Here is a 24,143-nt window from a genome sequence, read left to right as displayed (position 1 = left end):
CAAGTAGAGATGTCTGATCTGCCTTCTCTGCCTGCTCTGTTTCTCCACATACTGTGTTGCTGCTGTTTTACTCATCTCCTGCCTGAGAAAGGCAGCCCCAATCTCTCGCTCCTTTTGTGTCAGAATGCATTCAGCTTTCCATTCATTTCCTTTTTAGAGGATCTTTTTCCCACCGATTTAATCAATTACTTTCTGAGCACAGTTTATATTTTGGCCTCAAACATCTCATAGCAATGAGTCAGGGTTAGAATTATGCACAGTAGGGAAAAAATTACCTTCTTTTGCTTATTTGCAGGTGATGTTGGATTATTTCATTTGGTGCCACCTAGCTGAGAAACAGTGGATGACAACCATTTATTCACAATCCTCATCCTTTCCCAGGAGCTGTAATACTCTGCTGTAAAACGAATTAAAAGTACCCTGTAGTACTCGTGTCTGAGCATCCTTCCTGCCTCTTGCACACTTCCCAGTTCCACTATCTCCTATCTGGAAAAGACAAGAACTGCACTGGTGTTCAATGAGTAAATCAAGCAGAAGGATCTTAGCCCCAGCCTCCCAAAACCTTCTACGTGAGTTTAACCTACAAACCTACTGTGAGCCAGGAAAAGTAGAGGCTAAATTTTCCATTGTCATGGTGCCTGCCTGGTTTCTACACTTCCCAGTCACTGAGTTCCTTGAAGGTAGCTGAGAAGTAGAACAAGCATCAAACTCTTCCTGTGGATTTTCAGGCCACACAGATTTACAGAAAAATAGTGCTTTAAGAACATACAGTTTATTTCTGCAGAGTTCAGGAAATGGACACACAATTATAGCAAAGGCTGTTTTCTTAATTTTAACATACAACTGATAAGCATGGTGGGCTCACTTTGAGGCAGCCCTGGGCTGGGGCTCTGATGCACCAGTATCTGAAAACCAGCCCCACACCTTTCCCAGTGAAAGCTGCTCTTGGCTGTAAAGGCTGAAAAGACACCATGATCCTCCTTTGGAGGGAAAACAGTGGATTTAAGGACCATCAGATTTCCTTTCCCTTTTAAAAGCATCATCAGCATGGCACTGTCGAGCATGGACACTGTAGGGTACCAAACAGCAGGAAATCTCATCAATTGGCAGGGTGTCTTCTAATGCTCCCTCAGTTTTGTGTCAAGCTTGGTAGGTTCATGGCTGAACCATTCAGTCCTCAACGCACCACAGGTATCTCCTTTCCCTTATCACAGCAATCCTATGGATGTGCTGAATTTTACAGTGCTGTTGTCTGGCCATAGTAAACAGACAAACTGAACACAGCCCCAGTCGGCTCCCTCCCACCTTCGTATCTCCTTCAGGTCTTTTACTGGAAATTATACAGCATTTTACTGCTGGGACTGTGTAAACAGTTTAACCCCCTTCAGGACATAGTCAGGCTTTGCCTTGTGGGGTTTTTTTTAATAGAATTAATAAACTGATGTGAGCTTTGTCTGGGCTTTCATTTCTCAACAATTTCTTTTATTAATCTCTGCAGGGGCTGGAAGTACCTTACCTGAATCTGTCTCCTAGCAGCTAGAGGACTGTCGTGGTTAGCAGAACTTGGAAGCGGAGGGTGGTATGTAGGAAACACACTGTTTACCTCCCAGGGCCACTTGGTCATTCTGTTGGAGATCTGCAAGTTTACGAACTAGTAAAGGGTTTAATTATGAGAGTTAAAGAGGTACAAATGTTACAGTCAAAAAAGGAGGAGAAAAAATAGTCCCACTCCCAAACAGTTGATCCCTTTATTTTTAAATTTTTATTTTGTAGGAATGCTTTTCAGGGTTGAAATTTATTTGGGGGAATTTGGGATGCATCAGGATCACACACAGTAAAAACCACAAAATCTGCCAGATCATCAGTAGGACACTGTGAGGCACTAATAGGCACCAGGAAAAGCCAGATAGCTGGAAAAGGAAGGAGACTTCTCCAGTATGTGATGAATTCATGAAAGAAGCCAGAAAGGAAAGCAATCTTTTGATTCAGAAGATAAATGCCACGTTGGGTTTTTTGGTTTTGTTTTTTTTTTTTGCTGCTTCAACCATCTACTGCAACTGCAATAAGCCTTTCCTGGCCATAGCAACTACAGGCTTACGAAGGAGTTACTGTGCCTCAAAGAGATTATTAATAAAGATAACACACCTGAAAATAACATGCTTTCTGTTGACTCTCATCCAGGTCAAATATTTGCTGCCAAGTCAGCTGAAGGAAAGAGCAGTTGGACGGTTGCTCTGATTTCCCACCAGCACCTCCATATCCTCAGCTGGGTGCTTGCTTCAGTGTCACTGCAAGGAGAAAACCAGATGCCAGCGAGGCGTCCAGCCCAGTGGCTGCCACTCGGCAGTGTAAGACTGGGGATAACAATACTTGTTTGGGGTAGTTACTTAACTTTCCTTAAGTTATCGGCCCAAATCCTGAAGCGCTGTTCTACTGATGATACTGTCTAAGATTTGGTATCTCCTGTCACCTGGCCTGGTTGTAGCCCATACTTAGAGTAACCTAAACGCCTAGTACTAACCTTCCTCTCTCCTAGCCTCATCGGTCTGTTATCTGGAAGAGCTGCCAATGCCTGGATGAGCCCTCTACAGAGTTGAGCCTGCCCAACCCTTATTTCAGCATTCCCTAACTCAGCTGTTGCCTGGCCATCACAAACGGAAAGCTAAGTGCAGCCTAGCTTCATCCCATTGTAGCTGTAGAAGCTACCTTATGCTACCTGTAGACTTTCTTAGCCTAGCTTTGCCTAGCCAAAAGCCTCCTGCACCTTCACCGGAGGCTGGCTAAGCCTACACATCGTGCCCTCTAGATGAATCTTGTTGCTCTCCTGACTGGCTCTACCTAAGCCCTAGTCATACAGTCAGCTAGTCAACCCATGCCTGCAATGTTGTGTTTCCCAGCTTAGCCCCACTGCAGCAAAGCCAAGTGTCCTGATTTTGGTAGGGATGGAGTTAATTTTCCTCTCAGTAGCTGGTGCGTTTTGGATTTCATATATGAAGAATGTTGATAAACACCCTGATGATATGAGTTGTTGCTAATGAGACCAAGCTTTCCAAGTCTCACTAATGTGCAGATGCAGGAAGCTGGGAGAAAGACAGCCAGAATAACTGACCCAAACTGGCCAAAGAGGATATTCCATGCCATAAATAAGTGGGGGTTGCCCATGGGGAGGGCATTCATTTTTCCACCTTGTCTCTTTTGCTTGCTCACTGGCATCGTTCCCTCTACCTTGCTGGCTCCCTTTTGCTCCTTTGCTTGCTGTTCGGTTTTGTTTCTGTGATCGCTGCTCGGGACGGGCTGTATCGGTCATTGGGACATCAGGTGGTGAGAAATCATGCATTGTTCATTTTGTGTATTTTGGTATTCTTATACTCTGTTATTGTCATTTTCCTTTGCTATTCTAGTAAACTGTCTTCATCTCAACCCATGAGTTTTCCTTTCTTCCCAATTCTCTCCCCCATCCTGCTGGGGAGGGGGAGGGAGAGCAAGAAACTGTGTGGTGACCAGGGCTAAGCCATCACACCAGGCCACAGGGATATCATTAACTCAGCCACAGTCTGTCCTGCGCTTTGCAGCCAGCAGTACCCAAACAAGAGCTCTCATTCCAATTTTTTTGCAGCATGGCCAAGCTCATCTGTGTCTTTCTGCCAGCAGGTTTAAAGGGACCTTGCTCTGCCTAACACCTCGAGGCCTTTATGGACTAGCAGATCATGCTGTGAAACAGTTAAGTGCTTATTTTATTCCCAGTGAGAGCAATATGCCCAAATGCATCTCTCCAAAACTGGAGGAAAGAACAAATACCTTGTTGGTATACATCAAAATTACAGACAAGAACATACAACACAGACTACCAGAGAAAACATACATTCAAAAAAGAACTGCTGACTTGAACCCAGCATGAGACTGGAAGGGCAGTACAGCCTCAGGAATCAGGCCCAAGGAGACAACTGAAGTCTGCAAGTGCTTGTTCAGTGCTCTGGACTGGACTCTAATCATTCTGTGGCCTGAGACGTTAGAATGGCCTTAAAAAAAAACAAAAAAAAAACCCACCAAAAACAAACAAACAAACAAAAAAAACAAAACCCCAACAGAACAATTTTGTGCCTCTCTTTTAAGAGTACTGAAAGCAGGTCTGAAACACAGCATCAGCAAAACCACCAATGATTCTTCACAGGGGGAAGAAAGCACCAGGATTTCTCAGACCTGCAGCTGCAGGTTGACTTGGGTGTTGCAACTTGGCATTTTTATAGATTTCTGTTTTTCAGACTGAGAACAGCCCTTTAAGCATTGCTTAGAGAGTGGGATATGCTGAATCCAAATGTGTCTTGAAAGACTTGAATTTACAGAGATGACAGTAGTCTTTCAAAAAGCTTGCATGAAATTTCCCACAGTCATTAGTGGGTCATTAGTTGAGGCCCATTAGGAGATGGAGAACAGGAAGAGAAGGGCACCTCAGTAATAAAGCCTTCCACTTTTATAGGTGTTCCGACTGCTAAACTGGGAGGTTAGCTCAGCACAATTCATGCCAGTGCCACAACAGTGCCTATGTCATAGCTGGTCAGACCAGTTTTTTAAATGCAAATTTAAGTGATGCTTTTCACCAAACTTCACGAGGGGTCACACCTTCATGACTACACGGGCATATTCCACTGGGAGGATATAAGGAATATCCCTTTGAAACCGCAAAGGAAATTTTACTTTCATTTAAATTAGAGGCTCTCCCAGAACAGCAGGGTTATGGGTTTTTACTTATTTGTAAAATAAAACTGGAACCCTGTCAAAGACCAGCAGCACCTAGGTCTCACCTAAAAAGCCTGGCAGGTGCAGCAGCCTAAGCACAATGTTCCAAAATAACGTTTAGAACAAGAGCAATTTTGCTAGAAATTAGCTGCTTCTCTTTTCCCCCCAAATACTTAGGTTTTGTTTGGGGCATGAGGGAACTGGAAGAGATTTGGTACAAAACAGAAAACATTTTCCTGGGGAATACAGTTCACATTTTCATGTGAGCAAAACACATCATTAACAGAAATAGCTGAACTGTCTCCACCGCACCACAGGCCTTCATAACAGGGCTGCACCTCAACTTTCCCACAAAGCACTGGAGCACAAACAGACCCAAATGCTCACACCCAGTGTTTTCCAGCAGAACACACTTTCAGGAATAAGTTATAAATAAATATACGTAGCATGAGTATTAATGCATTAAAGGCTACTTTAGCCACTACTTAACTGACAGACACTTCAGTCTCTGAATTTCTCCATGTTTCTGAAATCTAAAGCTCAAGGTTAAAAAGTGGAAGTACAGAAAAGCCTCATAAATGCAGTCTAAACTGCCTGGGATTGGCAGAAGTAGCATGTGAAGTACAGACCCAAGAGAGCTCACAAATCAACATTCAACTCCTCGGAAAGACACTGGCCCCTGAGACGGCAGCAGCCCCAAGACACTGTCACTCCAGGCACACAGAGGAACTCCATAAGAAACCCAGCTCTTCTGCTAGGTGCTATGTCATAGCTATTGCAGAGTCCTCAGTGCTGCTCTCCTGCTCCAAGCCAACCCGGCGGATGGACTCCCTGTATTTCTGCCGTCCCAGCTCAATGATGGTTTCGACCTCATCAGCGATGTCCTGGCGGCCACTCTCTTTCACGGCTGTAATCAACTTGCTCACACAGTCAGGATCCTCCGAGTTTTGCTGAGCCCATGAGAAAAGCATGTCCAGGATCTGCTTATCAAGGTCCTCTCTGAGGAAAGGGGAAAGCACAGAAGTAACCAACACACTCTCCTGACTGCCAACCCAAAGAGGCGTTACTTGAGTGCTAGTTCCTGACTGGAGCCCCAAAGAAGCCATCCAGACACACAAAGCACTCAGTAGGCCTGCCTTTTCCCCACCCATCGTACAGGAGTTGCAGTTCCTGCACTAAAATCTCTCTAGAATTATTTTTCCTAATGGAAATATCAAAGTAAAGCATTCTGCTTTTCAATGTAAATTCCCCACAGGAACAGCCATTTGGTCATAACAAGTCTCATTCTCTCCTCCTGCTCAAGCTTTGTGGTCAGACTGCATGTCCCATGACATACCACAAGCTCTTTTTGAATAAAGATGATATTCACAATTAATGCCATAGACCACTGCTCATCGTCAGAGATGGAGTCTGGCCAGGAATCCAGATCACAGAACAAAACAGGAATGCGACTCATCTGAACTACAAAGCTCATCAGGTTTGTTATTTCCCAATTTTGTTTTTCAAACATAAGGCTTTGTTTTATAACGGCAAGAGAAAATAATCAGTTTTCCATAAAAAGGTAATGTTTTGAGTAGAACCATTAGCCAACCCATCTTTTGTCCAGTGAAACAATTCCAGTGGGAAAACTTTCAACCAGCCAAGCATTAATTTATACTGTTACACTGCAGATAGACAGATAGATAGACAGACGGACAGACATAATGCATCACTGTTGACCACTGTGCCCTATCTTACCGGTTATTGTATCCTATGCGCTCGATCTGCTGATAGGTCAAACCCAGGTTCAGGCCGATGGTCTGCCAGTCAGCTCCCATGCGCCTGGCAATGCTCAGCAGGTTTGCCTGCGTCAGGTAGCCAGTCTCAGCGTTGCCCAGGTTCAGGGGAGGGAAGGAGAAGCTATTCAGGGGACTGGGGTTCTCACCCCAGCGGGGCTTCAATCGCTGTGTCACAGAGAAGAGAGAGAGAGAGAACATGCTAAACAAATTGGTTTTGTGGAGGGGAGCGTCTGGCCATGCAGTTTCCACACTGAAATATCCTTCCTCCTACTGAGGAGGAAGGAAGATCTTGGGGCTGAAGAGTCAGGCTGTAAGAAGCAAGGAGCACTCACACTGGTAATGACCACTGCCTCTGAAAAATATTAAATCATAGTGTTCACAGTGATAGCTCACACTGGAAATTTCCTTTCTTGTCTTTACAGAGCATTTTTCAATGAGCCATCTCCCCAAAGCATATTTGCCTCAGCGGTAAGAGAGCACTTAGCCTAGATTTGTAGTTGAGGTTGCATGCGTCAGAAAAGGATGTGAGATCATGGCACATGATCTGAACAGAAGCATTCAGCCTACAAACATATTTATTGTTTCAAGCTTCTCAAAAATCAATTAAATTCCATAGGCAAAACTTGCATTTCTCACCCTAGCCTTTGAAGGCCAGTGGCTCGCACAAGAATACTTATACTCAACATCTGTATTCAAATCTAGCTTAACTGCCTCATTTTTTTCCTGCTGTGTGAGCTGTGTGACTAAGAAATATATAAACAAGACAGACACTTCCCTTGATTACAGTGAGCTTCCTCCTGTTCTCCCTCATTCATTCAAAGGATCCGCCCTCTCTGACCACCCATCCAACAATCCTGTGCTTGACGGGCAAGGTGAGCAGGAGATGGAGACCACTCCCAGCTATTCATGTTACTCTTTTCAGAAGAGCTCATGGGGAGTGGGAAATCTCCACCATGACATGGTTGGGCAGCCATTTCTGGCTGTCATTCATTGCATCCGTTCTCATGGAGGAAAACGAAATTAGCTGAGCGGGAAGGCCATGCTCTTACCCCAACTAGATTAATTTTTCTGTAGAAGAAAAAAGAACTCACAGGCAGTTTGATGGGTAGAGTAGCGAGCCAGAGGGAGTCTGGTCCTTTCCTCCTCCTGCTGGCATCTTCAGGGATGCTCTCAGGAACTGCCCCTCGGTAGAAAGAGACCTTTGCAAACAGAAAGCATGCAGTGAGGGTCAGATTCAAGCACAGTGGCCAAGTCATAGAATCATAGAATCATAGAATGGTTAGGGTTGGAAGGGACCTTCAAAGGTCATCTAGTCCAACACCCCTGCAAGGAGCAGGGACATCCCCAACCAGATCAGGTTGCTCAGAGCCTCATCCAGCCTGGCCTTGAACGTTTCCAGGGATGGGGCATCCACCACCTCTCTGGGCAACCTGTTCCAGTGTTCTATAACTCGCATTGTAAAAAATTTTTTCCTAATATCCAATCTAAATCTACCCCCCTCTATTTTAAAACCATTACTCCTTGTCCTATCGCAACAGGCCCTACTGAACAGCCTCTCCCCATCTTTCTTGTAGGCCCCCTTGAGGTACTGGAAGACCACTGTCAGGTCTCCCCGGAGCCTCCTCTTCTCCAGGCTGAACAGCCCCAACTCTCTCAGCCTGTCCTCATAGGAAAGGTGCTCCAGCCCTTTTATCATCTTTGTGGCCCTCCTCTGGACCTTCTCCAACTGGTCCATGTCCCTCTTGTGTTGTGGGCTCCAGAACTGGACACAGTACTCCAGGTGGGGTCTCACCAGGGCAGAGTAGAGGGGGAGAATCACCTCCCTCAACCTGCTGGCCACGCTTCTCTTGATGCAGCCCAGGATGCGGTTGGCCTTCTGGGCTGCAAGGGCGCATTGCCTGCTCATGTTGAGCTTCTCGTCCACCAGCACTCCCAAGTCCTTCTCCTCAGGGCTGCTCTCAATCCATTCCCCGCCCAGCCTGTATTTGTGCCTGGAATTGCCATGACCCAGGTGCAGGACCTTGCACTTGGCCTGATTGAACTTCATGAGGTTGGCACGAGCCCACCTCTCCAGCCTGTCAAGGTCCCTCTGGATGGCATCCCTCCCTTCCAGCGTGTCAACGGCACCACACAACTTGGTGTCATCGGCGAACTTGCTGAGGGTGCACTCTATCCCACTGTCCATGTTGCCGACAAAGATGTTGAACAGGGCTGGGCCCAGCACGGACCCCTGAGGGACACCACTGGTCTCCACATGGACATTGAGCTGTTAACCACCACTCTCTGAGTGCGGCCATCCAGCCAACTCCTTATCCACCGAGTGGTCTGTCCATCAAACCCATGTCTCTCTAGTTTAGAGAGAAGGATGTCATGCAGGACAGTGTCAAAAGCTTTGCACAAGTCCAGGTAGATGATGTCAGTTGCTCATCCCTTGTCCACCGATGCTGTCACCCCATCATAGAAGGCCACCAAATTGGTCAAGCACGATCTGTCCTTGGTGAAGCCATGTTGGCTGTCACCAACCACCTCCTTGCTCCTCATGTGCCTTAGCATGGTTTCCAGGAGAATCTGCTCCAGGACCTTGCCAGGCACAGAGGTGAGGCTGACCGGCCTGTAGTTACCCGGGTCTTCCTTATTCCCCTTTTTAAAAATTGGGGTTATGTTCCCTCTCTTCCAGTCATCGGGGACCTCACCAGACCGCCATGATTTATCAAATATGATGGCCAGTGGCTTGGCAAACAGTCTGTTTGCACCATGTCTTTTCGGTCTGGGAAAGAATGAATTCAGCATTTGTCACCTATCCTCAGTCCATAAATATGGCATCCCAATTAGGTGCAACTGGGAGGAGCCTTAAAGGCTGGACTCACCGCCAACACCCCAAGAGTTAATGGCAAGAATGTAAATCAGAGAGCTAAGTGATGAGTGATCCTTCCAGACTACTCTGTTTATTCAGGGTTTAGTCAGTGAAATGCAAAGCCAAGGGAAAGAAGGGAGGAAAAGAGTCATGCCTAGCACTCAGAAATTATGAGGAGCATTGTAAAAGCAATGATGATGATGAAGGAGGAAGCAAGTCAGTGTAACCGGTTGCTCACCTGGCCTTTTACAGCTTGGCCTTTCCGGTCTACAGGTGAGGTCACATAGATTTCCTTCATGTTCTTTAAGTGGGAGTAAAAAATAAACGAGAGACGTCCATCCACACAGTCGGGGCGATCTGTGCAGAGAAGCAGCAAACACTCAACTTGTGCAAAAAAGCATGCATTTTCAAGCCTGACCAACAAACCATCATCCACTAGAAGCCTCTATGCTACTATCTACACCTTCGACTCATGCCTGAAAGAATTGTAACCTCCCATTCGTCGCTGGGTGACTCGGGAAAGCGGAAAACACTGGCTGTGGAGAATGCAGGTCGTACAGGTGAAAAAGAATGGCCACAAGGTGGAGATCAAGCTCAAGAACAGAAGGCAAGGCAGGGCAAGACATTAAGATAGAGTTGAGTCCATCTTTGGCACTTCCCTCCCATCCTTGGCCCACTCTACCCCTTGGAGAGCAGAATCAGCTGCAATAGCAACCTGTAATGCACAAAAATAGGTCACCTATCTCTTCACCATTTCTGCAGTGGATGCAGCAACAGGAATAGAGCTATATGGAAAAAATATGATCAGCTCTAACATTCAGGTATATAATTATCTAGAATCTAGCCTAAATCAGGACAGATAGACTCTGGCCTCAGGAACTCTACTGAAAAACCAGTGCACTTTATTATTCTTTACAGAGTTGCACTTAATTTACACCAATGAAACTGAGCTGTATGTTCAGGTTTTGCAGAAAATGGCTCATTCTGCAGCCATTTGTCTACAGCCATGTGTCTACAGGTCCAGACACACTGAGGCACACACTGAGGCATACACTGAGGCACACACTGAGGCATAAAACATCATGTTGAATTTTGATTCTGCTCCCTCTCTCCTTTTCTTCTAATGGCTCCATTGGGAACAATTCTTTGCTCTGTATTATTTCAGAAATACCTTCTCCAAAAAAAATGTATGTGTTCTCTCAGAAATGGGCAACATTAATTAGATCACCATGGGCATTCCAGTGTGGTGTCCAAGATGCCAGGAAAAAGGCATAGCTGGCTGCAGAAGTAGATCAGTCATAAAATAAACATGCTTGGCTATTGCCCTCTGCAGGCTACAACAGCATGAGTGGAAATTAATGCCTGCAAACAGCACTTTCATAGGGAAAAGCAGACACAAAAGTTGGGTGACCAGAGAATGTGACAAGTTCCTTGTCGATGGGCTGGCTGCTGCGAGTAGTGGGCGAGCTGGAGACAGAAAGGAATGCCATGGAGGAGTACAGCCCCCAGCAGAAATATGCCTAGGGCCAGAGAAACATAAGAGGTAGGAGCAGAAAGAAGCCCAGTACTACTATACCCATATCGATGCTGATGCCTCGCTCAAAAGCTGCAAAAAATTGCTCTCCCTCAAACATCTCCACCATGTCGGATGGCTCAGGTCCTCTATAGCGGTCCTGCAGCTTCTTCAGCACTGGGTCAACCTGACAAGAATGACAACACAAGACCCCGTATTTAGTCTGAAGCATGTCTGTCTCCTGACCCATGTCCCTACACCCATGATGCTCTCTTACTCACCTTCAACATGGAAAAGATGTAAACAAATGAACAAACACTCACCCCCTCCTATCCCAGGTACATGCACTACAGACAAGGAACTGGCACTCTTGAGTTTTGTGGCTTCCCTATTTCTCTTCTCAAGTAAAAAGCAGAAAAGCCTCTGTGGACTAACAAAGATAGGCCATCCCAGAGCTGTCATTAAAAAGGCATTTTCAGCAATGTCTTTTTAACAGGTCAGTAACCTTCAAAGACAGGGAGGGATTTACTTGCTACCTTATCCCCCTCACAGCATTCCATTAAAAGACATTTTCTCTGCAAAAGGCCACATGTCACAATAGCACACAGCTGAAGACACGAGGAAGCTCATTTTGGCTTTGCAGCCTGTGATCACACTGTCAGACCTGGGGTCTCAGAGGCAGCACAAGAGTCAGCTTAGAGCCAAGGTGTCTATTTTTCTTTCTACTTGTAACGGTAAACCTTCTCTCTCATCCCACAACCAGCCCTGGCAGGAATACAGACACCTCTGAACCCCAGTCTTACTGTGAGTGGCATTGCTGCCTCTGCTGGAAACAATTTTAGCCCAGAACCCAAGAGATAAAGAATCCTTACAGATGTTTATGCCCACAGGAGAACAAATAAAGAAAAGAAGGAGCAACCAGACAAGAGGATTATGCAGAGAGTTGGATGTGCAGCCCAGCTCTGGCAGTCTGACAAAATAACCCTCACCTCATTGAGCTGCACTGTCTGTCGAGGTACACGCTCTAGAAACAGAGCTAGACGCGCGCTTACTTTGATAACCAAAGCAACACTGCTGAGGGCTGATACCCATAGGGCAGAGGCAGCAGAAGAGAATGTGTGAGCACTTCCCATCTCCTTACGTACACAGTCAGCCAGATCAGCTCAAACTAACAGCATAAACTAACCTGATGTTGCAGATTAAGCGGATTAAGGAGGGCTCATATGTTCTGTTCCACTGCTTGAACTGTAAACAGCAAGGAACATCGGGAAGAGTACCATTTCTAACCACTCCAGCTGAAACCAAGGCACTGCTTCTGCCTACACTACTAGCCCAGGTCAGACAAGTGACGTGTTAACTTTAATATCTCTGACTGAAGTTTAAGCCAACATGTTTTGCCTCCTGTTTGCTGGATGCTAACAGCACACACATGGCCAGTTACTGCACCTCAACTGATTTCAGCAGCCGAGTCCTTAAGTTTCACAGGGGAAGAAATCACTGCATGGCATCCACTGCTGCCACAGAATGAGTTTTCCTTCTTCCCCCAGCCCTCAGTGAGCCACTATCACACTACCAAAACAGTGTGGTGACAGTCATGACCCTGAGGCAGCGAACAGGACCATTTGGTGCACTGCTGCCCTTACATCCTACAAAGGGAGGCCCAGGAAGCCCAGGAACAAGGCAACACAACCCAGATCAGACCTTGTGCTTGGGGACACACTGTAGCAGAACTTGCTCAGGGTCCTTCTTCCTCTGCAGAGCAATGAAGTTCACCTGGTACATACGCAGCCGCTCATAGACTTTCTTGGCAATGCCTCCAATGTAGGTCTTGGTGGTGTACCACAGCCAGTACCTGGGAGACAAGAGATTTAAAAAAAGGGAGGATCATGCCTAGGAAGAGAAGCCAGTGTCACACCCACAAGACTGTAAAAAATGACAGGTAGAGACAAAGTGCTAAGCTGGGCCTGACTTGCAAAGGGAAAGGGGAACAAGTAGGGTTCATGGCATGACCCCTGGTCAGAGTGTGGGAAAAGCAAGGCAGAGGAATATCCTATCTTTTCCTCAGGACTAATCCTGCACTTACCAGGAGAAGTGGGTGACTTCAAACACTGCATAAAGATGGGTGAATTCCAGCACCACCTGACTGGTAATGTCATCCCAAGTTTGGCCCTCCAGGTCGCCATGGAGAAGATGCAGCCTTGACCGATCCAAATTTAGCCCTGAAGATGATCAAGAGATGATATATGCAGCAGCCTTTATTCAAGGCTTTACAAACCCAGCCACAGTTTTTGACAACTCACTTTTTAAAAGCACCAAATTAAGACTCATGGCCTTCTCTTCAGCATCCAGGACTGAACTTTGGTCAAAGAAGAGCAGCAATAAAAGGATGAGGCTACCACCATGCTTCCAGGATATTGTGGCAGATTATGCAGACTTAAAACTGATAATGTGCTGATTTCCACCAACAGATTTATTAGAAAATTTCCATCACCAATATCTAGGGTTATTAATTAAGTTCTATCTCTTCTAGATGTACATCGCACAGATTTTTCAGTCCTGATGCACTTCAGACTTACAAATACCAGGTAGCGTTACTATGAAGGCCAAGCTCCACCCAAAAAGATTTTAAGTCTTCACAAGAAAGCCAGGAAAGGTCAAAGAAAATAGGAGACACAGGGTACTGAGCACGCAAACAGAGGAATCCCTGGCAAGGTGGAGGCTGTTTATAGCAGTATTCAGAGCGGGAGATGGCTTAGTGTATGATCACACACTTTTAACTGTGGTGGCTCAGCGCCTGATTCATGAGCAAGGAAGTAAGAGAGAAGGCAGATCCCTGGAGGCAGCTTCTTCATTACCTGCTTCAAGCTATTCCAACCATGAATCAAAGCCCTTTTACAAAGCATCTCCTCATCTCGCAGGACTGCCTCTCCAACCCGTCATACCACACCAACCTAGCAGTCTAAATACACATGCAGTTCAGCAGAGAAATCCATTTGCCAAGGCCATTCTCCCAGCTTGTGCCGCTGGTCTGTGAAGGCCAGTGCTGGTCTGCTGGACCTGAAATACCTTCAGTTCCCACCACCCTGCACTACCACTCACTCAGCAGATACACCTTGCTGTTCCTGCAGGAAAAGCAGCAAGCTTTGTTATTAATAGGATAGGCAAACAAAATTCCCAGCTTGCCATTCACGGTTTTCCACATATGACATTTCTCTTTGCCAATTTTGGGAATAAACTGACCTGTGACCCCAGGTGGGAGGGGCAGCTGAATTCTCACTGGCCTGAGAAAATCCACTAGGGAGTCCTGGGAGAGGCAGAGTAGGGGACTAGCTCTGCACCCCACATCAGCCGTGATTTCCTCTATCTCTTCTGCAGAGATGGGCAGCACCTGGATGTGGAAGACAGCATGGTGAGTGGAGCAGTCAGGTACCCAAATTCCCACATTGCTCACTCGGTTCCCCCAGCACCCAGCAGGCGAATGCTGCTCTTGGTTCAGGGTCTGGTGAGAAATGGAAGCACAGTGAACTTTGGCTGAAGTCTGCTCTAATACTGGTGTCAACTTGGCAAACTGGGACAGACCAAGGTACTACAATAGTATTTAGCACTATCTAGCAACTCTACAGAACAATTAGTTTTGTTGGGGTGGCTTTAGAATTAGATCCACACAAGTAATCCCTGCCCAATCTCACTCACTGAGCTGTTCTACCAGGCTCAGTATGTTTTGCAGGGGAACAAGAGGCAAAATCTCCTTGTGTTCCCTTCACAGCAGCTACCTGCTGATCTGCTGGAGGGAGCGCTGGCAGGAGATCCCTTTCCCACACAGGGCAGCTTGGAGCACAGCCCATTTTGCAGGCAGGGAAGCTAAGACAGAAGGTGATCTGAGACGGGTCAGCCCATGAAGCATCCATGTCAGACACAAATTACCCTAGGGTGAACATCTCACCTGCGGCTCCCTGCGGACAACAGCTGCACTAGGGCTTACCAAAGCTTGTTCTGTAAAGCATGCATACCTGCAGCTTGACGCTCCGAGTCTCTTCAGTGACTCCGGGCGGAAAGGTCACTTTGATGTTTGGATCCACACTGGAAAAGAGCAATGTCCCCTCTGTTGGCACTTTGCATTCATTTTGCACAAGTCGAGACACAACGAGGAACCAAGAGAAGTGAAGGACACTACACTGAGCAACATGCTTCTGCAACAGAAGACAGGGAAGAAGAGAAAACGTATAAGCATATAACATAATACAAAAAAGGCAGGAAAATAAGTGCCAGTAACAGATGAAAGCACTAGAGCAGAGGTGAAGCACAGCAGGCTGCAACTCATCACCTTCAGGAGACGCGTCTCCAAGAGGGAGGAAACCTGGAGCTGAAATCCACTACATTTATAGCAGGTGGTCAAAACACAGCTCATAAGATCTTTCAAATTGGCTTGCTCTTGGCAAAACCAAAGAAGGGAACAGGAATTATGTGTGTCACTGGTCATTCCAATCTGCTTACCTTTGATTTTCTCTTCTGCTCCACTCTTGTTTTCAGATCACTCCAGCTCTGCCCACTGAAGGTTCGAACCACCACCTCACGCTCGTGAAGGGTTTGAGGGGAGGCATATGGCATCCAGATCTGCACCTCCTGGCAAAAAAACATTCCCGTGAGACACCAATAGAAAGGGTAAAACCAAGCCTAGCTCTGCTCTGTGGCTTCCTGTGCAGACAACAAGGGGGAGGGAGAGGCACAGCCTGTATGCAGGGAGTGGAGGAGACAGGAACCTGCTCTGTCCTGCAACCTCCAGGGAGGTGACAGGAGATGTCAGGTCCACCATGCAGTGTGACAGCAGGAAAAGTTGATCAGCTTGTGGGCAGAAAGGGCAAAGCAACTTCTGCAGTGAGTTGCTGTCAGCCGTGACGGGGCTGGTGGTGTAAGTACTCACCAGCTTGAATGAAAAACACACAACCAGACTTTTAGGGAAGGATGCAAACCATTTTCCTTGCAGGCTAAGGCCAAATGCTGGAAAGCACTTATCCTCTGGCACAGGAGGAGGGTTGTGAGTGAAGTAGGTTATAGCTCAGCTCAAGCAGGAGCAGTGGGGAAGGCAAAGGAGCAACACCAGCACAGTGCCAGAGAAGCTGGCTGTGTCCTGAGTCTTTGCAGTGGGGCTTCTTTGAAACACAGTCCTGCAGCTGCTTAAAAGCAGCAGTGATAGGAGCTGTCTCAAAAGTCCCAGAAGACTCTCTCCGAAGACTCTGCCGAGCTACTGCAGAGGCAGATTGATCAGGTGGTAGCCTGGATGTTTCCTCACCTGCTGAAATTTCACTCCATGAGGCTGCAGCTCCAGGACTCTACTTAGCAGGACATCGTGGTGTCTTAGCTTTACCCACTGAGGGTTCGGTGCAAGGCTTCGGAAGTAGATACGTAGAGGGTCGGAGGCAGCCCCCGGTGGAAAGTAGAAACGGATGCCACAGGCCAGGACCACTTTGCAGCCTTCAGAGGTGACAGTAAAGCTTCCAGAAGAAATGCATGAATGTATGACACCATGCAGTGACTCCAAAGATCAACAGAAGAATCTCCTACCTTGCTCTCGACTGGCCTGCTGAGGCCGTAAACTCCTATCCACACATGCAATACCCACCAGGCACCAATCTTGTCTAGGACTTCGTTATACCACTGTAATATAAGTTCTTAATAACAGAGGCTTACCTGTCCTCTCCTGATGCAAGAAAGAGTCTTTGTAGCTCTCCCCCACTGGATTCATCTGCAGCAATAAAAAGGGTTTGGGTAGGAGGAGAAGACAGAGGTTATTTAAATCAGTGTTAGACAAGAAAGGCTGAATTTGTTTTTCAGTTTTGGCTTAATCCTAATCTGGCAGAAGTCACTAAGAGAACCCTGCTCACACTGCAGCAGGCTTCAGGTCAAGTAGTGGCAGGAGGACGGGAAGAGGCCTAGGGGTCCCAATACACACTGTAAATGCTGACTCTCCTCCAGGAAAACTCAGAAACAGGGGGAATTAGAAAATATTTCAATCTACCACCCCTGCAGCTCTCAGGGCCATGTCTGATTGCCTGGGTCCACCTCTGGGAATCAGCGCTTGCTCTTGTGAATGTGAGCACCATTGGGAAACCCTGCTCAGATTCCTGCTCATTCATCACCCTCATCTTGGACAAAAAGCTGCTCCTCTGCAGCCTGGGAACCATAGGAAAGCAGGAGGTAACTGCACAGCAGAACGAACTTCTATTGCTCTCTGTGCTTCTAGCATGAGCCACCACAGCCTTAGGACTGATGCAGCAAGTCCAAGAACTGGTGCTTACCTCTGCTAAAAAGGCTGGACCTCTTTAGAGGCCTCTCCTGATCCATTTCCTGTGAATCCCATTTTCACTTCCACTATAAAACCTTTCCCAGCAAACCCAATTCCAGGGACCACTGAGCCTTTCAGACCAGGCTTGGGCTCGTCAAAACAGAACTCGTACTGTCTCTATCCTTACAACCCAATAACTATTCCAAACAAATAAATACGGATCTGATTCCCCCCTGCTAGTCTAATCCAAACCCATCCACGCCATGCAGGGCTGAGTGAGGGAACAGCTGGGCAGAACCCACAGCAGCAGAAGCCTTGCAATTACCAGCCTGCGGGGACGGCTCAGTTTCTCCTAAGGGATTGCCTCGGAGGCACACGAACGGCAAGGTCTGGATCTCGGGGGGCACAGCACGGAGGCAATTGTTCTGCAGATCAAGTCTGGACAAGTTGGGCAGGCTGGCAAGCGAGGCAGGGACCGTCACCAGGAGATTGCTGTGGAGATGTAGCCGCCGCAGAGACTTCAAATTGGCTGCAGGTTAGAACAAGAAGTGACCCCCTATCCATGCTGTTAATTGCATTGCATATCAGCTGTAACCCCCCCACCGCCCTCCTCATCACATGTACATGCACAGACAATAAAGGAAAAGCACAAGAGCCCAGTATCTGTTTAGCTGACAAAATAAAGGGTTCCAGGGAATTAGCTGAGAGGCAACACAGCCTCCTCTGTCCTCTGCTTTTCAGCACCCAGCTACGAGTATGGATGTACGATGCTTCCAGAACAGCATCAATGACAACCCCAGTTACAAAGTAATACAGGACCCAAGAGCCAGGAAGCTGGACAGCAGAAGTCAGAGCCCAGTTCCGTGGTCCGGTCCACACCAGACAGTACAATTTCAAGCCCAGATTTGCAACACATTAAACCCCAGCTCTTCTGTTTCCAATCCTGGGTGCTACCCAAAACCAGACAAGTCAGATCCTCGGCTACTGTAAGTTGTACTGAAATCTTAGCAGCCTTGCTGATCCACAGAAGCAGAAAGCATGGTCCAGAGAGTCATTAATGCTCAAAGGGACTCATTGGACTAAGCACATTTCTTCTGGATATCTCTTCCATTTGGCTGTAAAGTAACAGATGGTTTGTGCTAACACCTCTAGGGACAGAGACCAAGGGGCCTCAGGGGTCCTAGACTGCACCAAAGGCTCAGCAAGCCCATGTCCCTCTTTTCCCCCACAAAATACTTACCTAAAGAGTCTGGGATGCTCGATAAGCGATTCCCAGAGAGATCCAGCTCTGTGCAGTTGTGCAGATTCCCAATTTCTTCAGGGAGGCATTCCAAAGCATTTTCCGAGAAATCCAGGTCCTGCAGCAGTGCCAGCTCCCCAATGCTCTGAGGTAAGTCTTTCAGCTGATTTTTCATAGCAGAGAAGAAAGTCAGCTTGCTCAGAGACCCAAAGTCCTTAGGGAGTGCCACCAGGCTGTTGTGGCTCACCAGGAGCACGCGGAGGCTGGGAAGGTGGAGGATGCCACTGGGCAAGGTGGAGAGGCTGTTGAAGCTGAGATCCAGGTGGGTGAGACACCTCAGGTTCCCAATGTCTGGTGGCAAGCTTGTCAGGGAGCCATGCTGACAAGCACCAAACTCATCCCTGACATGGCCACCTGGGTGTGAAGGGAAGTGGAGGAAGAGGTCAATACGCTACAGCCTCACGTGAGACTCCTTAGCAGAGACTCAGAAGATCACAACGAGCAGCACTCATTAGAAAGTACTCATAGCAAAGTGGGTTTTCTGCTCCTTGCCTCAGTTTTCTGATCAGTGAAAGGGGTATAATGGTGAAGACCTGTTATGAAATCAAGAGGTGCCACAGCTAAACATATCGGGAGTCAAAACTCAAAAAGAGCCAGGCCACTCCACCCATCTACCACCCTTCAGCAGGGTGGCCCGTGCCCCTCCAAGCCTTCCAGTCTCCTTTCCCACCAGCACCAGCAGACAACACACAACACTTTATGGACTAAGGAGACATTCCTCACCCTCCAGGCTTTGCCTGTCCTGTTGAGCGTCAAACAGCCCTCAGGACTGAGATCTGCCCTTGCAAGAACTGGAGAGTAGATGCGAGAAAAGCATTGGAAATGTGGGGAAAAAAAATCAGGTAATTCAGTCTTGTGTAGGCCAGACAGCGCAGAGAGGGAAGGATACAAGTCCCCCACCCCACCCTGTGACACTCAAACTCAAGAAGGGCTGCACCCATGGAAAATAAGTCACGCAAACAAAAGGAAACTTCCAAAACTCTCCATTTCTTCATTGTTTCCTAGTCTCCCTCCACTGTTGTCTATTTGTATACACAAACAGCAGAGGGCACTAAACATTTTTTACGCCGTATAATGGTAAAAAATTAGAACAATGAAACTAACAGACACATTGCACTTTGTACATAAGCAAATCTTAGTAACCTTTTTATCGCACTTCAGGATGCTCAGGGTGTGTGTACAACTCACAAAACAAGCCTGATAAAAAGTCTTGTAGTTATCTCACCTTACTACAGAGAGAAAAGATAAATTAAATTATTCACATGAGAAATCTGTGGCAGATACAGAAACAAACCTCAACTTTTTCAATTTTCAACTAGAATCCCTAAATTCTGGTCACCAATTTCCCCTTTTTTCTCTCATTTATTTTTAAAATTCCACCTCCCAAAGAGCAAATGATTCAGTCTAATAAAGAAATTATACCATTTGAACTGAGATCCTCCCACAATAAAGAGATGAGAAAGTCAAAGAATGATCTAATATATATAGGTCTAACAGTTATCACAGCTTACCAAATTACATGCACGCCCTAAGCCGTACTTTTTATAAAATGCTGACCAGCCTTTTCTGGTCTGTCTTGAACTCTGCTAAACCTACACTCACAGACACTAAGCAAGGATTAAGCTAGGATAGATTCAGGTGGAAACACAGCAAAGACAGCTCATTATACTCCCAAAAAGGAAAGATGGGTCGAACATTTACCAAAACATCCAGCACCTTTCAATCCCTCTCTCCTTGCATAACTGTGCAAAAAAATGCTCTTCTAGAAAACGGCTAAAGACAATTTGCAGCATCAACTCAACCAGACTCCAAAAACTGGTCCCCAGGCAGCTGTGGAAACATAGGAACGAAATAAGAGTCTAAAAGCTGTATCTTGTTGAAATCTGCATGCGGCTCTGAGCAAGGCTAAGAGCCAAACCTGTAGTAAGGGGTACTAGAGAAAAACAAATCCAAGGGCAGTTTGTTCTGCAGATGTAGAGAGAATGATTAAAAAAAAAAAAGCTGAGCCTAGAAGAGTTAGATGGCGATAGGCCCAGGAATTTACCTTTGAGCACCAGGGATTTCAGGTGCTTCATATGAGGAAGGATGTCCAGTGTGACGCCAAGGAGGCGATCATTGCTGCTGAGCCGGAGGAACTCCACCTGGACCACCTCTCCCCGTCGCCCCTCAAACAGCTGGAGGAACCGGCGGCAGCAGTCAGGATAAACATCCAGGTTCAGCCTGTTGTCTGCAAGGCAGGAGCCAGCAAGTGCAGGAGCCCCCGAAGCCCCCTCCTCGCACTCGTCCCCAAGCCCCAGCAGCTCTGCCATCTTCTGTGTCTCGTCCACGGGGTCCGGACATGCTCTGACTTGCCAGGCAGGCAGGCACCAGCAGCACCACGAGGCAGCAGGGACAAGGAGGAGGAGGAAAGATGGCTCTGAAAGAGAACACAAGTGCACAATGAAAGCCACCTGCCCCAGCCCAGGGTGGCTGGAAACAGTTTATAATCACAGCAAGCGGGCAGGAGGGATTACTCGTGTGTTACTGAAAGCTCTGTGGGCAGAGAGCATAGAAATGCAGGGTGACAGATGCCATGGAAGCTTCTCCTCCTAGGGAAAACCTCTGAGTTTTCCCAGCTGACACCTTGGCAGGGAATGGAGCAACTACCCACCATCAGAATAAACAGCAATATTAACTTTAAAAGACATAAATGTAAATGTCTATGCCTTACGCAGATTTCAAAGTCCTTAGTGGGAAGCTTCACAAGTGGAGGGGGAAACCAGGGCAGCAAGAGCAGAGCCAGGAGCAGAGCCCAGAGGATGCTTACAGGCTATGATGGGTCCTCATCGAACCTGGTTGTGAAACCTGGTGCCAACAGGATAAAAGTGAGCATAGACGAAAATGGGCAAATGGCAGCAGAGCAAATGTGGCAGAGCCAGGGAGGGGGTTAGAAAAAGCATGTCCGTGGCACAGAAGCACTGGACAGCACAGTGGGACTGGGGCTCTTGCAGATTTCCCTCCGCAGGGATGCTCTAACTCAGCAAACCAGGCACAAAGCCATAGCCAGCTAGTTACCAGCTAGTCCCTGTTTCCTCCCCTCACAGCATCCTCCACAAATAAAGAGAAAGGGGGAAAGTAGATATCACACAGTGCATGCTAAGAAGGATTTAAACCTAAAGGAGTAGAGGTATTAAATTTGAACAAATTAATTATTATTTTATTGTTATTATTTAATTATTAATTATTTAATTATTATTTATTATTTAATTATTATTAATTATTCCTCTGCCTTCTTAGTGAAGAAGCCTTCATCCACCTAGGACTTTCAAAATCAGACACTATCACTATGGCACACTGGTAGTGCAAAGATGAGCAGAGGCACCACGCTTGTTTTCATACCAGTAGTCACATACTCCTAAGTCCCCCGTCACCTGCTCTTTCCACTTCCTTTCTCTTTTGCAACTCCTCCTGAGCTTGGCAGTTAAGCTATGCTGACGGTGTGAATATGAGGAGTTCTTTTTAAACCCTGCCATGGGTCGTGAATAGAAGTTTCTTTTCAGTGAGCGATGCAGAACTACAAAAAACAGCTTTAACGCCCAAGGCCAGCAGAAGCAAGCTGATGCCCCGAGGAGCAGTGCTTTCCACCGTTAACCTGTGGGACACGGCAGCACCGGTGTCCCCAAGGCACAGTCTGGGGGCGGGTGTCACACTCCCTGGAAGAGCAGAAACCTAACGGACACATAAGAACAGGGAGAACGGGTAAATGGAAGCTACTGCTGTAGTACAAGGTGAGCATTTCTTACCAAAAGGCTGCACACAGCACGTACGCAGCTCTCATAGATACGCATAAGCGAACAGCCCACCCGCTACAGTCTGGGGTAAACCTGTTGACGGTGAAGGAACCAGAGGGCAGCTCTGAACCGGCCAGGCCGGGGCGGCTCCGACACCACAACCGCAGCCCCACGTGTGCGCGCTGGACACGGGCGGGCTCCCCGCGCACAGGGACAGGCGTGCGCGCACACACGTGTGCACACGCAAGCGCGCACACCCCCGCTCCTGCCCAGCCGCCAGCTCCGGCAGCCCCAGGCCCCGTCACCCCGCGCTGCACAGGGCCCCTGAGCCGAGGCTTAGCCCCCGGGACCCCCCCACCCCGGCAGGACCCGCTGCGCACGGCCGCGCGTGTCTCACCCCCTCCGCACCCGGTCCCTGGCACACACAGCCGGGGTCCCGAAAGCGCTGGGCCCGGCCCGGCTCGGCTCGGCTCAGGCACTTCCTGCAAAGTTTGCAGCCGGGCTGCGCTGCCGGGGCGGGACGAGGCGGAGGAGGTGCCAGCTGCAGCGGGACAAGGGGCAGGCGGCTCCGGGAGCCGGGCCTAGGCGTCCCGCTGTCACTAAAATGTCACCAAATGAGATTTTTTTTTTTTCCTTACACTGCCACGGCCTCGGCACCCCAGCCCGTCCCCATGCGGCTCCCCTGGGCTCAAACATGAGCTCAGCCTTCACGGAACGGGAGGCAGGGGCAGCTGCTGCTGCTGCGTGCCTCCGCTGCGATTCCAGGGGGAGAAGCGTGGCAGGAGCTGGGGCTGCGGGCCCGGAGGGGCGCAGGGCTGGGTGCTGCAGAGCCAGCCCTCGCGCCTCCCCGAGCCACGGCTGGGCCTTCGCCGCGCCGTGGGCTCCGGGAGGGCGCGCGCCTGCAGCCGGCCGTCTCGCAGCGAGGGAGGCCGTCTGGTCAAACACCCTGCGCTGGCCTGGTCCCACGGCGTTTGGGCTGCTCTTCGTTTCGCTCAGAGGGGCAAAGCCGGGTTCCTCCGTAACAGCAAGTTTCCGACCGGTGCCTCAATGGCGTGGCGTGGCAGTGCCGCTCTGCTAATGCCCAGGGAGAAGCGTCCCTCGCTCAGCGCTGAATGCCAGCTGCACGGGGCCCTGGGGGAAATTTATCTTCCCATGGGGATGTCGTAGTTCAGCCCCAATCAGGACCAGACTACGCAGTCTCTCTCTCACTCCCCCCACCCTCCGAGAGAATAGGGGGAGATGATATAAGAAAATCTGCTCGAGGTTTGAGATAAGGACAGGGAGAAATCCTTAAAGTTACCGTCACGGGCAAAACAGACTCGACTTGGGGAAAACTATTCATTTATTACTACAAACAGCAGGATAATGAGACAGAGAACAAGATAACCTCCCTCCACCCCTCCCTCTTCCCAAGCTTAACATTATCTCTACTACCTTCCCCCCCTGCCCCGAGCGGCACGGGGGGGAAGAGGGAATGGGGGTTGCAGTCAGTTCATCATATGTTGTTTTATGCCGCTGCTTCATAGTCGGGGGAAGAACTCCTCACATTCCTCCCCTGCTCCAGCGTGGGGTCCCTCCCACGGGCCACAGTCCTTTGTGGAACTGCTCCGGCGTGGGTCATCTCTTCCACAGGGTGCAGTCCCTCTAGAACAGCTGTCCCAGCGGGCCCTCCACGGGCCACAGCTGCCTTCAGGCATCCACCTCCCCCGGTGTGGGGTCCTCCACGGGCTCCAAGTGGATCTCTGCTCCTCCGTGGACCTCCATGGGCTGCAGGGGGACAACCTGCTTCACCATGGTCTTCACCACAGGCTGCAGGGGAATCTTGGCCAGGAGCTGCATTACTCCTCCCCCTCCTTCTGAACTGACCTTGGCATCTGCAGCCGTTCCTCACAACAGGCTGGTAGATGT

At 48.3% G+C, this 24,143-nt stretch overlaps 1 protein-coding gene across 1 annotated transcript; it reads right to left on the bottom strand.

Moving 5' to 3' along the window:
- Positions 1 to 1,729: 1,729 nt before the first annotated feature.
- On the bottom strand, positions 1,730 to 22,729 carry PIDD1 (p53-induced death domain protein 1). Its single transcript, XM_086749171.1, has 16 exons — positions 22,633 to 22,729; positions 20,510 to 20,881; positions 18,406 to 18,819; positions 17,491 to 17,694; positions 16,571 to 16,625; positions 16,173 to 16,374; positions 15,377 to 15,505; positions 14,893 to 15,072; positions 14,123 to 14,270; positions 12,966 to 13,101; positions 12,584 to 12,734; positions 10,946 to 11,069; positions 9,608 to 9,726; positions 7,607 to 7,714; positions 6,475 to 6,680; positions 1,730 to 5,736 (listed from the first exon to the last, which is right to left on the bottom strand). Exons 2-16 carry the CDS (start codon positions 20,772 to 20,774, stop codon positions 5,499 to 5,501), a joined length of 2,679 nt encoding a protein of 892 aa, XP_086605297.1. The 5' UTR covers positions 20,775 to 20,881; positions 22,633 to 22,729; the 3' UTR covers positions 1,730 to 5,498.
- Positions 22,730 to 24,143: the final 1,414 nt, after the last annotated feature.

The sequence above is a fragment of the Chlamydotis macqueenii genome, chromosome 5, assembly GCF_036417535.1.
Source record: "Chlamydotis macqueenii isolate bChlMac1 chromosome 5, bChlMac1.mat, whole genome shotgun sequence".
NCBI classification, from domain to species: Eukaryota; Metazoa; Chordata; class Aves; order Otidiformes; family Otididae; genus Chlamydotis; species Chlamydotis macqueenii.
Note: the sequence above shows the minus strand (reverse complement) of the source record. Positions and strands in the feature narration are given on the sequence as shown.

Bases quoted from the DNA above. Each gene is read 5' to 3' on its own strand.
- PIDD1 (XM_086749171.1), bottom strand. From the start codon at position 20,774: ATGGCAGAGCTGCTGGGGCTTGGGGACGAGTGCGAGGAGGGGGCTTCG. The intron at 17,695-18,405 runs GTAAGTATTTTG...TCTAACCTGCAG, and splicing joins GAGCATCCCAGACTCTTTAG to CCAATTTGAAGTCTCTGCGG. The intron at 14,271-14,892 runs GTATGCATGCTT...TTCCACATCCAG, and splicing joins CTCGGAGCGTCAAGCTGCAG to GTGCTGCCCATCTCTGCAGA.